At 42.2% G+C, this 16608-nt stretch overlaps 1 protein-coding gene across 1 annotated transcript in view; it reads left to right on the forward strand.

Moving 5' to 3' along the window:
• BRF1 (BRF1 RNA polymerase III transcription initiation factor subunit) overlaps positions 1–16608 on the forward strand; it is a 172174-nt gene that overhangs the window by 98563 nt on the left and 57003 nt on the right. The window contains exons 9-11 of the mRNA XM_033061894.2: positions 602–641; positions 731–823; positions 1506–1781. Coding sequence (XP_032917785.1) covers positions 602–641; positions 731–823; positions 1506–1781 — 409 coding nt within the window. The remainder of the gene's footprint in view (positions 1–601; positions 642–730; positions 824–1505; positions 1782–16608) is intronic.

Consider the following 16608-nt stretch of genomic DNA (forward strand, 5'->3'; position numbering starts at 1 on the left):
GCTGGTGGTATTGTGTGGTACAACACCTGCTTCCATAGAGATTAGTTCTCATGTGGCTTAATTTCTTTACAAATCATGAACTAAAACTGGCAGCAGAGAAGATTTTACTGCTGCCATAGTCAATTCTTGCATTATTGGTTTGTTGGGGTTTTTGCTTGTTCTAACTGTGCCATCATTGCAAGGTCTGTAGGGGTGGTGGTGATGTTCTCCAGAGCCAGGCAGGTGCTGCAGGTGAGAGCTGCACTCTGCCATCACCAGCGTGCTCTGTCTGGTGTGGGCACTGCAGTCTCAGCACTGTCCTTGCACTTCTGCAGGCACAGTCACAGAGTCTGACTGCTGGAGAGTGAGGCCATTTATTTATAGCTTGCCAGAGTGGAGCCTGCTTTTGAAGTACAGAGATGGGGGAGATAACATTCCAAATTGGTCAGTGCTTTGAGATCTGTCTGTCATGCCTATCTGACACTACAAAGCAATTTCAGCAATTTTACCTGCTTGTGCTTTTGAAATACCCTGCCATTTTCTACGTACAGCTCACAAACAGTTTAAAATTGTGCATATTTTTTTAGTAACTTAATGTTTGTTTTGTTTATTGTCATTTCAGCTTGAAAAGGCATTATCAAAAAAGCTGGAGGATTTTGAAGGTATAAGTTGTGTTTAGTGTAACATATCATTCATTTCTTCAATATTACATCAATGATTGCTGAGTTTTATTTTTATTTCAACACCACAGGAGAAATATCGAGCTACCAAGATGAAATAGAGAGTGAATTAGAGAACAGTAGACCGAAAGCAAAAGGCGTATTTGCAAATTTCACTAAAGATGGTAAGTCTATAAAGTCTTATGACTCCTTAAATAGTACTGAGCTCAGATCTGGCAGTCTGAAGTGTATGAACATTATGGTGATAAATGTGATCATATATATGCTTCACAGTACAAGATCTCTTGCGTTGGGGTTCTCTCTGCCAAATAGGTGGTTCATAGATCAGTCTTCAAAACAACCACATTGTTCATTGCAGGGATAGTTCATTAATGATTTCCGTTGTTTTTCTTTCCTGGTGAAGTATGAGCTTGGCACTGGCTCCTGAGAATGTTTCTTTTTATCACTGAAAGTGCAGTGGACCAGTATCTAGACCCTTCTGTCACCAAATTCCCCAGTTGACTTCCCATATGGAAGGGCTTTGTGCAGGTTGAACTGGCTATTTTTAATTTGTAATTATACTAGGAAGTAGCTGACTTCTCTCACAAAGCCCTTTTACCTAATATAATAAGATGATGCTTCTATTTTAAATGGACTGTAGTAATGAAAATACATTTTAATAGTCAAGGTAATGAATTTGAAGAGCATCTGGAAACTCTATGTATTCATACACTGAACTAAAATATTGTGTATTTCTTTTACAGATTTCCTCTAAAGATTTTTATTCTTTAAGTGAGCGCCTCTCTATTTATTTAGTTTCTGTAACAGATGGTATGCAATGATCTGTTGGGTTTTTTTCCTTTACAGATTCTATAGATGATAATGCCTCTAGCATACTTGGAGAGGAGGAGGCAGATGAGGAACTAGAGGCAGCTGCTAATCACTTAAACAAGGACTTTTATGACGAACTTAATGAGAAGGATAGAGTTAAAAGAAATGAAGATGGGGAATGCAGAAATGGAAATGAAACTCTTGTAAGACCCCCTGCACTGGAATCGTTGCTTGGCCCACTGCCCACCGCTGCTAGTCTTGGCATAACAGAGTCCATCAAAGAGTGCATATCCACAAAGGACCAAGAGCCTGGTGAGTAGGAGTTCAGCTCAGAGCAGAAACTGGACACAGACAGCCAGCTGTGGGTTTGTTGTGTCATTTCCATGTATCTTGTTGGTGGTTGTGGTAGCAATTCCCTGAATCACTGAGACGTCGAGGCTGGATGGGACCAGTGGTGTTGATGTGGTTGTTGACATCTGCTCTTGTGGAAGCTGCAGGAAAATCTGGAGTGCCTAATTATTTTCTGGAACCTGAGATTGTGTATCTCTTGGTTAAGTTGATAGCTGATTTGCAGTCATATGATAGCTGATAGGCATATTTCAAGCCATGCACTCTCAATTAGGAAATTGGAGGAAGCAGATTCCTGTAAATATGACTGGAAATTAAAACGCAAGTATGAGAATCTTAGATCAAGGCAGACTTTCTCAGGAGACATTTTACTGGAGTCAAACAAGATGCAGTCTGTCTCTGATTGAGAATCTCTGCAAATGGCAAACATTTAAAATGTATGCAAGAGGAAATAACTGGTGTTATGCTTTTTTCTTTGATATGAACTTCAGTGTGTGTTGTGCTGGTTTTGCTCCATTTTTCTTAAAACCCACAGATCTATTTGCATCATATAGTTCTGTGTAGCACAGTAGGAGCAGGACTGATCAACTAAAGAAGCCAGTTTTACCAGAGCCAATATTGCAGTCAGTCATCCAGGCAGGTTTGTTTGCTTTTTCATACATGTGCTTGAACTTTATGGAGGCGGCATTTTAAAAAAAATTCCTTTTGCATCTTAATGACTCTGAAAACAACATATCTAAGGGGCATTTTATTCTTTATCACAGTTAATTTTTCTATCATAAGACACACCCATCTGAATCTGTTTTGTCAGCTTACTTGGAGGTCTGTGCAGCAGAACATTTTGTTATCCAGACTGTGATGCTGATTTCTGTTCAACAGTAGACAAAGTGAATGCATTCAGATTCTTACTATGTTAGCGTTCGGTCTCCAGAAACATAGCAGGATGATGGCACGTTTTTATTTTGTACAAACAAATTCATACAGAAACAGTTGAGTGCTTTTGGTTTTGTTTTAATTACGATTAAGAAAATGGATGGCTCATGGCTTGTCATTCTCCTGAAAATCAGCAGTTCGTGTCGCAGAGAGGTCAGTCATGGCTAGAAGCTGTTGTTGTCTGGTTGGCCAGTGACCTGTAAAAAGGAGTTCCCAGTGATGGACATTTCTCAGCTGGCATTGCTATTGACCATTTTAATGGGCAGGCCGAGGACTGAGAGTAAAAATGAAGCTAAGCTGGTGCAGCCAGGGAGGTTCCTCTGAGTTGGGCTTCAGGCAGGTGGGCAGGAGAGTGCCGGGCTGCTCATGCCATGGCTTGTCTGCCTTTGCTGTTTGTTTTCTTGCAAAAGTGAAGGATGTGCCAAATGAACTGAATTTCGAAACCAAGCAGGTTTCAGTATGTTCACTCTCTTCTCCTGCATCTGAGAAATCATTGCAGGTGTTTGAACAAGTACTTATTTTCTTAACATGTTATGAAACACATATGCAAAATTACTGTTTTGGTTTTTATTTTGATTATAGAACCTGCCCCAATCTTTGTTGGATTTGGAGGTTGTCTTTGGGTGGTGAAGAGGGGGTTTGAGAGGGGTTTGGGTGGATTTCTTTGTTGTTTTGTTTCGTCTTGTTTTTGTGACTCTGCTAATATATTTTAACAACTTAGAGTTTTTGTGTTAAGTCCGATTCACTTTGGTTATGCCTGTACTGCAGGATCGTCAACCTGGGTGCAGTTCCCAGCCTCCAGGCCCTTGCCATGCATGCCTGTGTGGTGTGGGTGCATCCCAGTGATGTGTGCATCATCCCCCTGAGGTCCTGGTTTCCTTTGGGAAGTCACCTGTGCTCAGGAGCAGTAATGGAACCTTGATGTGTTTTGGGTGAATGGGAACCAGGTCTAGCAGACAGGTCGGGAAGTATACCTGGCTTGCAGTTGGCATGTTATTATGCAGAATAAAGAAAACCTCTTGTTAAGAAGCCTCACGTTGGTTACCTTTGTGTCATAGCTGTGAACCTGATGAAAACCAGTGTAGATGATTCTGGCACCTCAGGCAATGTTGTTGAGTTCTACCTCATAGCTCTGGGGAGTCTGGGAAGGTACTATTTTTTTTCTGTCAGATCAACTGGTACAGTTGTAAAATGTAAGTATTTTCCAGGTTTGTGGGCCCTTCATCAGGCCTGAAGAAGAAATGACAGTTTTCAAAACTAAATACAGGATGAGAGCAGTTGCTCAGAGTTTAATTTGAGACAGCACAGTTATAGATTGTCTAGGAACAAAAGTAGTTGGTAAGTGTGAAGGGAGGAGGAAAAGCTCACAAAATTTCCTGCATTTATGCTGTGTATTTGAATTTGGTTTAGTGCAATTTATATTGTGAATCTGAGCTGGCCATGGCTTTGCTGTGGTAGTTCATGTTCCAAGATCTAAGTCTGTTGGAGGAGGGAGAGTGCTGTCGTAACACTGAACCCTGAAGGTGATGTTTTGGTCCTTCTCCACAGCTGTGTAAGTCATAAATCAGGAACCTTCCCTTCCCTCAGCCCTCTCCAGCCCTGAGTCATCTCTGTGTGGGTCAAGCTGGGCTGGACACCTTATGGAGATGATTTTGTGTCTCTTGCTGGGCTCCCTGTGCTGTTAGATGGGTGTGTCATGCCCAGCCAGTTCAGCAGCTGGAAGCAGCATGCCTGCTGCTGTGTGGTGAGGATGCCCAGCAAACTCTTGTGGTGATGTGCTGCAGACAGGGCAGGTGGCTCCTGTATGGGAGCTCAGCAAACAGGTGCAGTAGGTGCAATGTTTGGCCTCCTTAACTACAGGGTATCTCTCCTCTGTGTAATGATCCCTCTTCCTCAAAAAACCTCTGCTGCAGGTACCTTCTGCAAAGTCTTTTCATTTGGCTTTGGCATGTGGTAATTCAGTTTATAATTGCCTACATCAGCTGCTTTGGGAAATCTTCCACCTTTGTGCTACAGTGGCAGCAGCAGCAGCAGGTTTCTCACAAACTGCTTATGCAGATAAGACTTAGGTGTAGAGCTGAAATATTAGGAAAAAGTAAGTGTATTTTTCCTCCACTTACAATTGGTATTTGAGCAGTGCAAGCTTGTCTGTATGAATGTTTTATGAAAAGCACAGTATTTTAACAAATTTGCATTACAAAGACAGCATGTAAGGTACTGGGTTAATGAGTCTGAGGCAGTAAAGTGCTTAGAATAAACACTACATTTGAGTGTTTTTTCCTACAAAGTATATTAATTTGCAGAGACTTTAAGCTGAAAACTGAGTCTTTGCAAACTATTTCTCTCTTATTCTTCAGGATAAACGTACTTTATGGTGAGATCTCCCTTTCAAAGATAGAGACTGGGTACATCAGTCTGTCCATTTTCCTGGCCATGCAGCATCCCAGCATACTCTCCACACTCTACATGCTCTTTCTGATTCTCAGTTCCTCAAAAAAAAGCTGCACCATTTCTTTTAGGAGACTATCACAATCAAATATCGTGGAGTTTGTTCTCAAGAAATAACATCCTTTGGTGTGAAATTTCTCTCTGCAATTTATTTTTATGTCTCTTTTATACCATTTCAAATATTTTATCATCCATCTTGGTGTTTCTGACATTTTGCTGTTTGCTGACTGTCACCTTGTTGTTCCCACGCTGGACTGTACACTGCCAGTTCATCTCTTGCCACGTGAAGAAAAAGTGGGGAAGGTCTGATAATAGCAGAGATAAAGGTAAAATACAGGGTATAAATTACTGAATGACTTTATATAACTTCCCCTTCATAATCTAGGTTTGAGACCTGATTTAGGTTTTGTTTTGAGTCAAAACTCAGATGCAGGCATTCAGGGCAGTAATTTCAAGTGCTGTGTGTGGTGGGTGGTAACGTGCTCCTGCACGTCCCCACGAAAGCCAGCGGCTTTAGCAGTGAGCAATCTCTGTGCAAGTACCATCTTGTGCCTGCTTAGGCACCCAGCGAGCTGCACTCGCTGCTAATTTCACACAGAAGACATGGGAAAGCTTCACAATTAGCAGTTTGCTCATTTATTGCTCCTCGTATTTACGCCTCCATTACTGCTGCAAGCGTAATCTGACAGGGGCTGAGGTTAAAGGATATTGCCATTGATTTCTGTGGGTGTTAAAGACCCCGTGCAGGCAGCCTTCATTGATCGTGGTCCTTGTCCCTGTGTACCAGCACTTTCAGCTTCTTATTCGAGGAGAACTGCTAAAGGTGATCTGATAGGAGGTGGGAACAGGCTCATCCTCCTGAGTTTTACTCTTATTTTCTGCATTTCATCCCCTGCAGCTGCCAGTTCCCACCTCATACTTCATCCTGGCCTTGGGACATCACCAGTCCTTCTGTGAGCAGATTCAGCCCCCTCACCCAGCAAGGAAAAATTACAGTAATTTCACGATTACAAGCCACACCATTTTAACTAAAATTTTGGTCCAAACCCAAAGTGCAGCTTATAATCAGGTGCGGCTTATATATGGACAAAGAGTGAAAAGTTGCTGTTTTAGTTTGGAGGACAAGTGTCTGCTGAGGAAGGCAGGAACTTCTCTTTGAAATGGAGAATGTAAACCCCCTCCCTCCAAATTATTATAATTTTGAAATCAAGGGGCTTTCAGGCAAAAATATGGGAATTAGGAATAACAGTTCTTTACTAGGGAAATTAAAATAGAAATACAGTACTACAAAGAAACAAACTCCAAACCCTGACACAGTCAGAGTACAGCCTGACACCCGTCAGGCAGGGTGTTGGCAGCAGTCCCATTAAATGGTGGCTGCATCCTCCTGCAGTGACAGATGTGGCTCAGCTGGAGCAGTGCTCCTGTACAAGGTGCAGTTTCCCTCCGGAGGTCCAGTGGGGATGTGGAGAAATCCGGTTTTCCTCTGGAGTTCAGTGGAGATAGGGGCTCCCTTAGTGTCCCAAAACCTCTGTTTTTATCTTGGTAAGAAATGTTGGGCTCTTCCCCCTGGCTGGAGCAACTCCCAATGGGATGCAGTAATTTTATCAGTCCCACAGTGGGACTCAATGGCCATGAGCAGAAAATGACTGGCTGGAGGAAGGATGGGTTGTGAAAAGATAAAGAACAATGCCCCACCTGGTTTCAATGGATGGCCCATTAGCAGAATATCTGCCATGGAGATAAGGATCACTGCCCCCACCCTCAACAGATGGTGATAGAACAGATACCTTTTATCACACTCTGTATTGTAACGTGGGGCTTATAATCAGGTGCAGCTTATGTATGGACAAGGAATGAAAAGTTGCTGGCACCCAGAAGTGTGGCTTATACTCAGTGCGGCTTATAATCGTGAAATTACTGTGCATGTATGTTCTATCCTCCTCGTTTTTTTGACAGCAGCAGATGACCAGTGCCAGCAGCACTGTGGGCAGGGGAGTTTGCAGAAATGTGACATTTCTGGCAGGGTCTGAGCTGCCATGGAAGGATGCTTGAGGGTCTGCAGGCATGGGCCAAAGAGAGTTGTTGACCCCACCTGGGATCCCAGCATGGATTGCAGGATGGTGAGCAGCAGGCTCACTGGTGCTGTTGTTGCTCCATTCATGGTTGGGTGTTGGATCCCTCTTTGTACTGACTTCTTCTTCCAGCATCCTTTCTTCCTCGGATTTTGTCTGAACACATCAGTGCCAACTGTTTGGAAATATATAAATGTATATGTTACATACAAAAAGATCTGTTCAATTTTGAGAACAGATGTGTTAGGGGTAGCTTATCACCATATTCCAGTATTTAAAGGGTGGCTACAGAGAGGATGGAGATTCATTTATTGCAAGGAGTCAGCTGGAAAAGACAAGGGGTAATGGGTGAGATTTTGATTGGACAGACGAGAAAATTTTTTCACGATGAGATCATCCTTTGGATTAATCTCCCCTGGGAAGTGATGGATACTCCAAAATAGGACACTGATAAGATTTGCCTGGACAGAGTGCTGGGCCATCTTGTTGGACCAGATGATTCTTAATGTTTCTTCCAACCTGTTATTCTTTGATTCTATGATATAATCAGTAGAGAGAACATTAGGAATCCCTACTACAGATAATTGCTGCATACAGGAGAAACGAAGCTGCTGAGTTTAGTACTAATTGTGTTACGTATTGAAGGGACACTTGCAAGCATGTGTGTCCCCATCCTGATCGCTCCTCTGGCCTCTGGCTTCAGCATCCCCATTGCTTCAGTGGTTTTACAGCCCACCTGTGGAAATGAGCCCTGTGTGTGACCTGCTTGGTGCCACCTTCCTTGTGCAAAGCTTTCCAAGCACTTCGAGGGTTTGATCTTTGTCTCCGTGTGCTTCTTGCTCACTGGAAAATACTTCCTGTGGCAGGACTAGCTCTATCCCAGTTCTGAGATCTAAACAATAAAAACCTTGGTACAAGCTGATCTTTCTCCTCTGGCCTCTGTGCCTGTGCTTGGCAGTCTTGATAGGCTGTATCCCTGATTGAGCCTTCATTACGCTGTTAATGAGATGTGAAGAGCTTGCTGCAGCCAGCACGGTAATAGGAGACCACCAGCTGCTTTGAGAGCAGTTTTTTAATACCTGAAGTCTTGGGTGTGAATTACAGATGACAGGATTTTCTTACTTGGTTATGTATGTCACTCACACACAAGTACTGCGTGTGCATGTCTCGCTCCAAAATCTGTGTGCGTGTTTTTTCATGCAGGATCTTTGCATTTCATTAAGGGATAGGAATGCCACAAATTCATTCCATATTCATGCCTTGAGTAACTAGAAAGGTTAAAGGATGAAAACTAATCATAGAGTTTGGCTGAAAGATTCTTAAACAAATTTAGAGAGGGGTTTTGGAGAGAAACCTGCACTTTGTTAGAGCCATCAAGGGGATAAATTTGAGTGAAAGCATAAGCTGAATCATGTGAATACATTTTTATAGCATTTGTGGCTGTTTTAGGAATTTTCCAGAGGAATGGGTTGTCGATACAGACACTCCCTATAGGAAAATTTGTATCATTTTTGTCAGAAGTCTTGGTCGAAAATAAGTGCCCCAGAGTAATGGGTGCTGGGGTCAGGAGAAGATACTGGAAATTTGGGTTCGGGATTCTGAGCCAAGTGAAGAAGGCCCATCTGTTAAACCTTACTTGGCTACATTTCCTATGAATGAAGACCTTTAGCACCTGGCTGGCCAGCCTGGCTGTCCTCTTATACCCCTCCCACCCCAACTGTTTTAGAGGAGAAGATCTCTTTATGTCCTCTGTCTCTTTCATCCTTTCTTTCTTGCTAGCTTCTTTGTTTGTGTTCTTTTGTTTGGTTTTTGTTGTTTTGTGGGGTTTTTTTTGTTTTGTTTGTTTGATAAAATTCTGCTCTTGAATGGGGAATGTTAAAATCCTGAAAGCTTTTCCAGGCTTGGAATTTTTTTTGCCTGCTGTGTTGTGACTGCAGTGGGCAACATGTCTTTTCTGTCTTGAATTTCTCCAATAAAAGCATGGTGGAAAATGAGCTTTATTTTCAGTTTGAGTAGTGTAAAAGCCTTACATTGATCTTTAATGGGTCTAACCACCCATTTAAGGCCTCATCCTCCCTTGCTTGAGGAAAAAAAGGACAGAAAGCTGCATTTTCCTCTGGCTGCTTCAGCTGGCTGCTGGCCACAGGTTCTTTGGAGGAGGAGGTGGCAGCAGGGCTGTGTCTCTGGCTTGGAGAGGTTGGACGTGTGGAACAGGGGCTCTGCTGGGTCCTTCCTTGTGAGATAATTGACATCTGTGTGTGCTGTGGCATAGATCCTGATTTTTAGTGGAGCAAGGAGAAGCAGTCAGCCCCAGCAGGTTTTTTTTATCCTTTGTTTTCCTTTGAGTTGATGGGAAGTCCAGGTCTGCTGTCACCTGCTCTAGGCTTAGGCTTAAGGAGCACAGAGCTGGGCAAGCAGGGAGGAGAAACTCAGCTGGGGCTTTAGAAATTGACTTTTTTCTGTACCTAAATAAAAGAATTGCATAAACAGTTGTTCCCCAAATACTGAGGGAGAGTTGTGTTTTGTGATTGAGTTACATGCCTCAGCATTTTTAGGTGCCAGTCTAAGGTTTTCCTTCTATTGGGGCTTCTTTTCAAGTTTCTGTCCTCTCTGCATGCCCAAGCATCTGAAAAGATGCTGATTCTCTGCATGGGAGATACTTTGAGGGGCATTTATAATTTCTCCTGGCTTTCTTGGGGTCAGTTCTCAAGGAATCTGTGGAACTATAACCATCTAAAGAATCATTATCCCACTCTTAACCCTTGGCTGAAATGGAATCCTGGAGTTACAGATTGGTTTGGGTTGGAGGGGACCTTTAAAGGTCATCTAATCCAACCCTCCTGCAGTGAGCAGGGACATCTTCAACAAGATCAGGTTGCTCAGAGTCCCATCCTGACTTTGGATGTTTCCAGGCATGGAATATCCACCACCCATTCCAGGGCAACCTGTTCCAGTGTTTTACCACCCTCAGCCCCATAAACTGCAGACTAAAACAAGAGTGGGGAGGTGATGTTTGGTGTGATGACTCAGACACCTGCAGGCACTCAGAAAACCTGGCTAAAAGAACTCTCTGCTGCTGTAAGAATTATTTGATCCTCTTCTGCACCTGCCTGAACTGGAGCCCAGTAATGCTCGCAGTTATTTGGGTGGGTGGCTCACAGTTATTTGGGTGGGTGGCCTTTTTGCAGGAGCAACAGACATTCCTACCCTGCCCTTCTGCCAAAAAGGAAGAAAAGTCACCAAAAAATTCAAATGCAAACTGAAATTTTTATTTAGGGAATTGTGGAAAGTGAAATGTGTGGAGGCTACAGAAAAGGACACTAAGCTTGCAGGGAAAGCTGGCTGCTGAGGGGGATATTATCTGAGCAATTCATCATGGTATCTGAAATGTCAGGAGTGGAGGCCTGGGCTCAGTTCAGGGAGTCTCCATGGTCCCAGTTGTTATTGAGAATAAAGACTTATTAACCCAGGTCAAGGAGCCACAAAACGTGCCCTTGGAAGAAGGAAATACAGCACCGGGAGATTTGCAAGGCTTAGCTACTTTGGGTTTAACACGATGGGTAATAAATCTGTGTGCAGTGCTGTGGTGGATCCCCAGCACTTGGGTTTGTCTGAAAAAGCTAAAATAATCCTCCATGCAGTATTTTATTTTCTTGTGGTACAGGTTCAGCTGGTAAGGGTGGTACCTGGAAAGTGAAAATCCACGAAGTAAACCCTTTAAGTGGAGTGCTGTTTCTGCAAGGTTTTAGTGTTTTTGTGCAGCGGTTGTGTTGCTTTGCTTTTGTTCAGTAGCTTTGAATTTAGTTTGAAAAACTAATTCCTATATCCTCTTAAGGATTAACTTCATCACACCCCTAAACACTTCATCTGTTTTGTTTGTTGGTCTTAAAACTGTAGGACTGTCACAGCAGGCAAGATACATGGGCTGGACTGTGACTTGTGTAGATGACCCTTGTAATTAGGAATTTCAGCTGTGGCACTGTGGGCTGGGGATGAAAGCAGCCATGAGTTTAGCCTTGTATAATTGCAGTTTGACATTTTTAGTTTGCTGAATGCTTTCATAACTAAAAGGGATGTATTATCCAATAGAGGAAGAATATTAATGTTGACACTGTTGGCAATTAAAAACAATCCTGGAAACTGAATTTTACTTCTCCTGATTGCTTTTGAAATAATTTGATTTTCAATGTTACTTTAGGATTGGTTCATTTATTAGGTCTTTTTTCCTTGTGTGACAATGAGATAATTGCTATTTATTTTTTATCCTGCAAGCAATTATAATCAAAGCAGCCAAATATAGAGTCTACTTTGACCTGGAATCAGAGTGACCTGTCAACATGAGGCTACTGTAGTCTTCAGCTTTTCAATTTAATTTTATTTCATAGGCACTCACCAGAATGCATTCAGCAGGGCTGAAAAAATTGTGGGTAGAGTTTTTGGTGTTCATTAATTACAGTGGTTCAGAGCTGAAGAAGTGGGCAGATAAGAACAACTTTGGGTTGGTTATTAATAGCAAAAATTGTGATCTTTTATCTAGGGTTGGGTGGACTGTGTTGAGCCAATGTCCCGAGTGGTCAGAGGAGGAGATGCTGGCAGGCTGCCAAGGGAGGGGTAGCTGCAAATTAAGGGAAAATTGCAAACAATTGCCTCTAGGGAGTTTCTGCAGCCAAGTTTTGCTGAAAGGAAGCAGGAGATACTTTATTTTTGAAGTTAGCAGTTTTACAGTAATACTGAAACACACATGTACACATAAGACTGTAGAAGTTGTTCTCTGTTATGAAAGACCTGGACATCCATAACTGTGTAGCAGCAATAAGGGAATGAATATTAAGTTAGAGTGAGTAAATAATGCTGTTAAGTAGTACCTGGAAAGAAATTTGGAGCAAGGAACAGGGCTCTTGAGACAGGTATAAGCACAGAAGCCAGAAGTAAACAGCTGTGCAGGGGGTGGAAGGGTACCATTTTTCAGCAGATTCACTATTACATGCCATGTTTGATATAGTTACAGCGGGGAAGCCACTGTGTGCTCACAGATGGGAAGTAAGATAATGCTCTGTGACCAAATCCTTAACACTAGCATGGGATCAGGGCAATTGGCTGATTTGGGAAGTTATGTTTAATGGTTCTGATTAATTTCCAGCTAAAAATGAAAAATGCAAATCCACAATACCATCAAAGTCATGTATTGAAATGCAGCAGCATCTTATCAACATGAAATGATGTCGCAGGTGGCAATATTATATTCTGCCAGTGGCTTCCACTAAATAAAACATAGTTCAGTGAGATGTTGCTTTTCCATGAAGTCTCTCTTCTCACTTTAAGCCAGAGTTTCTTGCACTTAGTGGGAGCACTCCTTTTGTGTCTCATGGCTTGGTAGCTGCTGCAAGACTACCACAAAGCTCCTGTCCTGAGTTCTTTCCCTGTTTTGTGCTGCACTATTTGGATTTGGCCTCCAGTTCAGGACAGAGCAGATATGTTGGGTTGTTGTGGGTGCTGCTGGTTGAGGTTAGGAAGTGCCTTGCTTTTCTGGCTCATCCCCCTCCCATCTGCTGGCATCAGTGCACAAGTAGCTGCCTCCCTAACCCATGTCTGTCAAAAATGTCACAAGCTTGTGCAGGCTTTTTAATAGCAGGGTTATTTTGATGGACATATGTTAGGGAATGACACCTTGGCAGGTGCAGGGGGAGGTGGGGGGAAGCAGAAGGAGGGGGAACAGGGCTGAGACAGGGGGGAAGGAACCAGCTCCCCCAGTTCAGCTGGTGCTGGAGGAGCATTTCAGAGCACGTCTTGGCAGCAGCAGAGAATGGACATTTTGGAGCTGAGAGTGGCATTTGTGTTGTGCTGAGGTTCCAGTGCTGGAAAAGTTTTACAATCCATCAGTGACTTGGAATTGTCAATTTCAGGTATGCTCTTGCCCAAGGTCACTTTACATGCAGGGTCTTTGTAGAGAGTAAGGTTGATGCTCTGAGGTTCAGCTCCTGAAATGCAACATTTAGAAATCTGGGAGCAATGAAGAAGTTGGGTTTAACAAGGTGGGGAGGGAATTCAAAAAGATAAGCTGAATTCTCTCCTGAAAAAGCCTCCTTTTAAATTTAAAGTTTATTGCTTTATCTTGACTTTCAGAAAACCTGCATGAAACTTCCTTGCCTTTGAAAGCTTGATAGAAACTCTTGAAGTACGTTGACTGAAACAGAAAATTTAATAGTGAGGCATTTTGAACACTGAACGATGTTTGTGGGCAGGTAATTTAAACAGGTACTAATATGAAACAGTGTTGTACTTGAAAGGCTACAACTGGTGTACACACATAAATGGGGTGGAATATCACTGGGAGCAATAAAATCTAGGGATGCTTCATACTTCTTTCATTGCAAACAATTTTTATGGTATGGCCTGTGAAGCAATTGAAATGCAGAGAGCTGGCACATCACTAGATTGATAATTCCTCCTGCTACTTACAGCTTATTCTCAGTACAGATGTCCCCAATTCTTTCTTTCTATCACATTAAAGTTTCCTGTCTGCTTCAATTTCATGCCTGCCTCAAATGTAGCATTTTTCAAAATTGTCCCTCCAATTTATTTTTTTTCCTCTTTAAAAGTTTATATCAGATGAAACCTAACTGCTAGTTTCTATCCCAAGGTTTACACTTAAATTTTTAACAAGCTCGTTTTTAAGATTGGTCTTCCTTGAGAGAGCACTTGGCTGATCCATCAATAATTATGTAGTAATAAAGCAACAGTGTAAAAATGGCACCTTCGTACTGAACAGATTGGTTTGGAGAGCCACTGACAAAGATGAATGTTTATCACAATTTGCTACTTTTGGTTCTGCAGATGCAACAGAGCTATTTTCTTTTTGGCTTAAGTGTCACAAAAAGTAATTTCCAACTGTGGAATCTTTATGGTAAGGATGTATATCTAGGAGAGCCCAGACTGACTTTCAAATACCAGTAGGAGTTTGCAATGCTGGTAATTTAGGAAAAGAAATAAACAGAACATTTTTTACTTCATTTTGTTGCTGAAAAATTTTTTTAAGCAATCTCTGGGACAGAACACCCAGGGAACCCTATAGTATCATGTAGTTACTCTTCTGAATTAATTGCTATATTAATTGTTTATTCTTCAAAAATTGGCAAGTTTCCTCATTGTCTTTGCTGCATCCAAAGATTTCTAATGTTGATATTACTACAATGTGAAGGAAAATGTAATGTCTAAAATTAACACAAAAGCCTGAAATTGTTTTTCTTGTTTCCTTTTTTTAAAGTGCCAACACAATTAACACTGTGATTTAGATGACTTGTATTGTTCAAATCTGTCCTCTCCTTTTGGGCAAAATGCAGAATAATGTATTCTCTAAGTTTTTATGCATCATTTTGGTCAGCCAAGCTGTTTGATTGCAGTGTCGGTGCGGTGATGAAATTGTCTCTTGGTAGCAGCTGAGAAACACCTTGAGAATTAAACTTCTGTGGATGCAGATGTTGGGATCTGTGCCTCTGCAGCCTCCAGCACCGCCTCTGGGTGCTCCTCTGCTGGATTTCCCCTGGGACATGCCAGAGTACAGATGTCTTGGCACAGCCACTGGTGCCTGTCAGTGGTGTCAGAGCTGTAAGGTGCTTTCATTGACCTGCAAACCTCTTCTGGCCAAAGACCAGAATTCCTGGGTTTTTTCCCATTGCTGCCAGAATTAGTGACTTGGCTGATGTTGGATCTGTTGCTCCTGGTTTGCAGGGAGGGGTGCAGGTGATCCTGCTCCCAAAAGGCCCTTGAGTGGCAAAGCTCCAGTTTCATCCCCTCGGTCCCTGGGGGTGATGGCGGAGGTGAGCTCTACATGCCTGGTTCGAGCTGTTCCACTGGCCAGTTTGCTGCCACAGCCCTCAAGCCTTTGTGGCCACTTGAAGCTATGTCAGCAAACATTTCCAACCCAGGTCATTCATTTCAGTTGGCAGTTGCTGACAGTAATATTCCTTTGCTTGGCTTTATTTTAGCATTTAATGATTTTTATGTTGGTTTTGATGGCGTGAAGGGAATTGCATGAGAGTGTTTTGTCTGGACTTTAGTATTCTCTGCTTTATCTTGCTAGCAAGATTTAAAATCTTACTCCTTCAGGAGACAGGACTTTTGTCTGTGCATCTTGCAAGCTCTTCCCTCCCTGGTCCCTTCTGTCAGCTCATTATCCTGGGCTTATTTCACTGCATAGTTCATGATGCTAAAGTTTGCTGTGGAAAGAGTTTGCCTAGTTAAAACTAGCATAAGGAACAATCTACCTATTCTTACCTAAAGAAGTAAAATAAATAAAATGTAAATAAATATTTATTCCATAGAAGAGGATGGTAGATCTGAATTTGAAATCATGATCAGGTGGGGTTTTGTAATGAAATAGTAAAATGTTATCTGGAACTTATTTTTCAGAAGACAACTCTGGTTTTGTTAATTCAAAATAAACTTTTCTGATTTCAGAGAAATGAGTATTACCTGTGGTGCTATATGTGTTGAAATGAATTGGTACAAGAAAAGTATATCACTCTCTCCCCAAATACACAGTGGGCTGTGGACCTGTAGTCATACTCCTGAGAATGGGTGCCATATACTGTGTGTTATGGAGGACCTGGGTTGAGCTCCACAGAAAGTATTCAGTTAATTAAAGGAGAACAACTGTGATACTGTGCTATATGCTGTAAAATAAATGTCTGCATGGCAGAAAGAACCATGAATCCTTCCAGTGTATGTGAGACTGAGACATGATTTGTTACTTTCTGCCTCTGCCACACCATGTTAAGTAGAGAATAAAGAATTAATTACATGTAGATGTGAGACCTTATCTTTTCCAGGGAGCTCTTTGAAATGCTTACCAGGCTTTTGAGACTTGGTAAAATTTTTCCAAAGTCTTTGCTTTGCTATACATCTAATCAACATTAAGCAGTACCTGTAACCTAGAGAGGATGGCCAGATTGAGGAGAAACTGTAAAATCAGCAATGCAGAACTTAGCTAAAATGACATATGAAGTATAGTCCTGTTAGTATATAAACTCTATATACAAGTCAGATGTTGAGATTAATCATAAGGACAGGTTGCACAAGCAGATGGCTGGCCTTTCTGATAGCCATTAGCTTGAAAGACTGGCTTTGAAGCCAGCTCTGTGCTTTATAGGTGAATCATGCTGCTGGGCTTTGTTGGGAAAAGGTTATTTCTCCTGCTCCACCAAAACCTCCTGTGCACAAAAGTGCCTTTTTCCGCTGTTCCTGGAGGATAAGACAAATTATTCTCCAGCAACTTCTCCACAACTTTCTTCTTTTGGAGGGTTGTGGTGTCAGAGGGCATTCCAGTGCTGTAATGG

Source organism: Catharus ustulatus, chromosome 6 (assembly GCF_009819885.2).
Source record: "Catharus ustulatus isolate bCatUst1 chromosome 6, bCatUst1.pri.v2, whole genome shotgun sequence".
Classification (NCBI taxonomy): domain Eukaryota; kingdom Metazoa; phylum Chordata; class Aves; order Passeriformes; family Turdidae; genus Catharus; species Catharus ustulatus.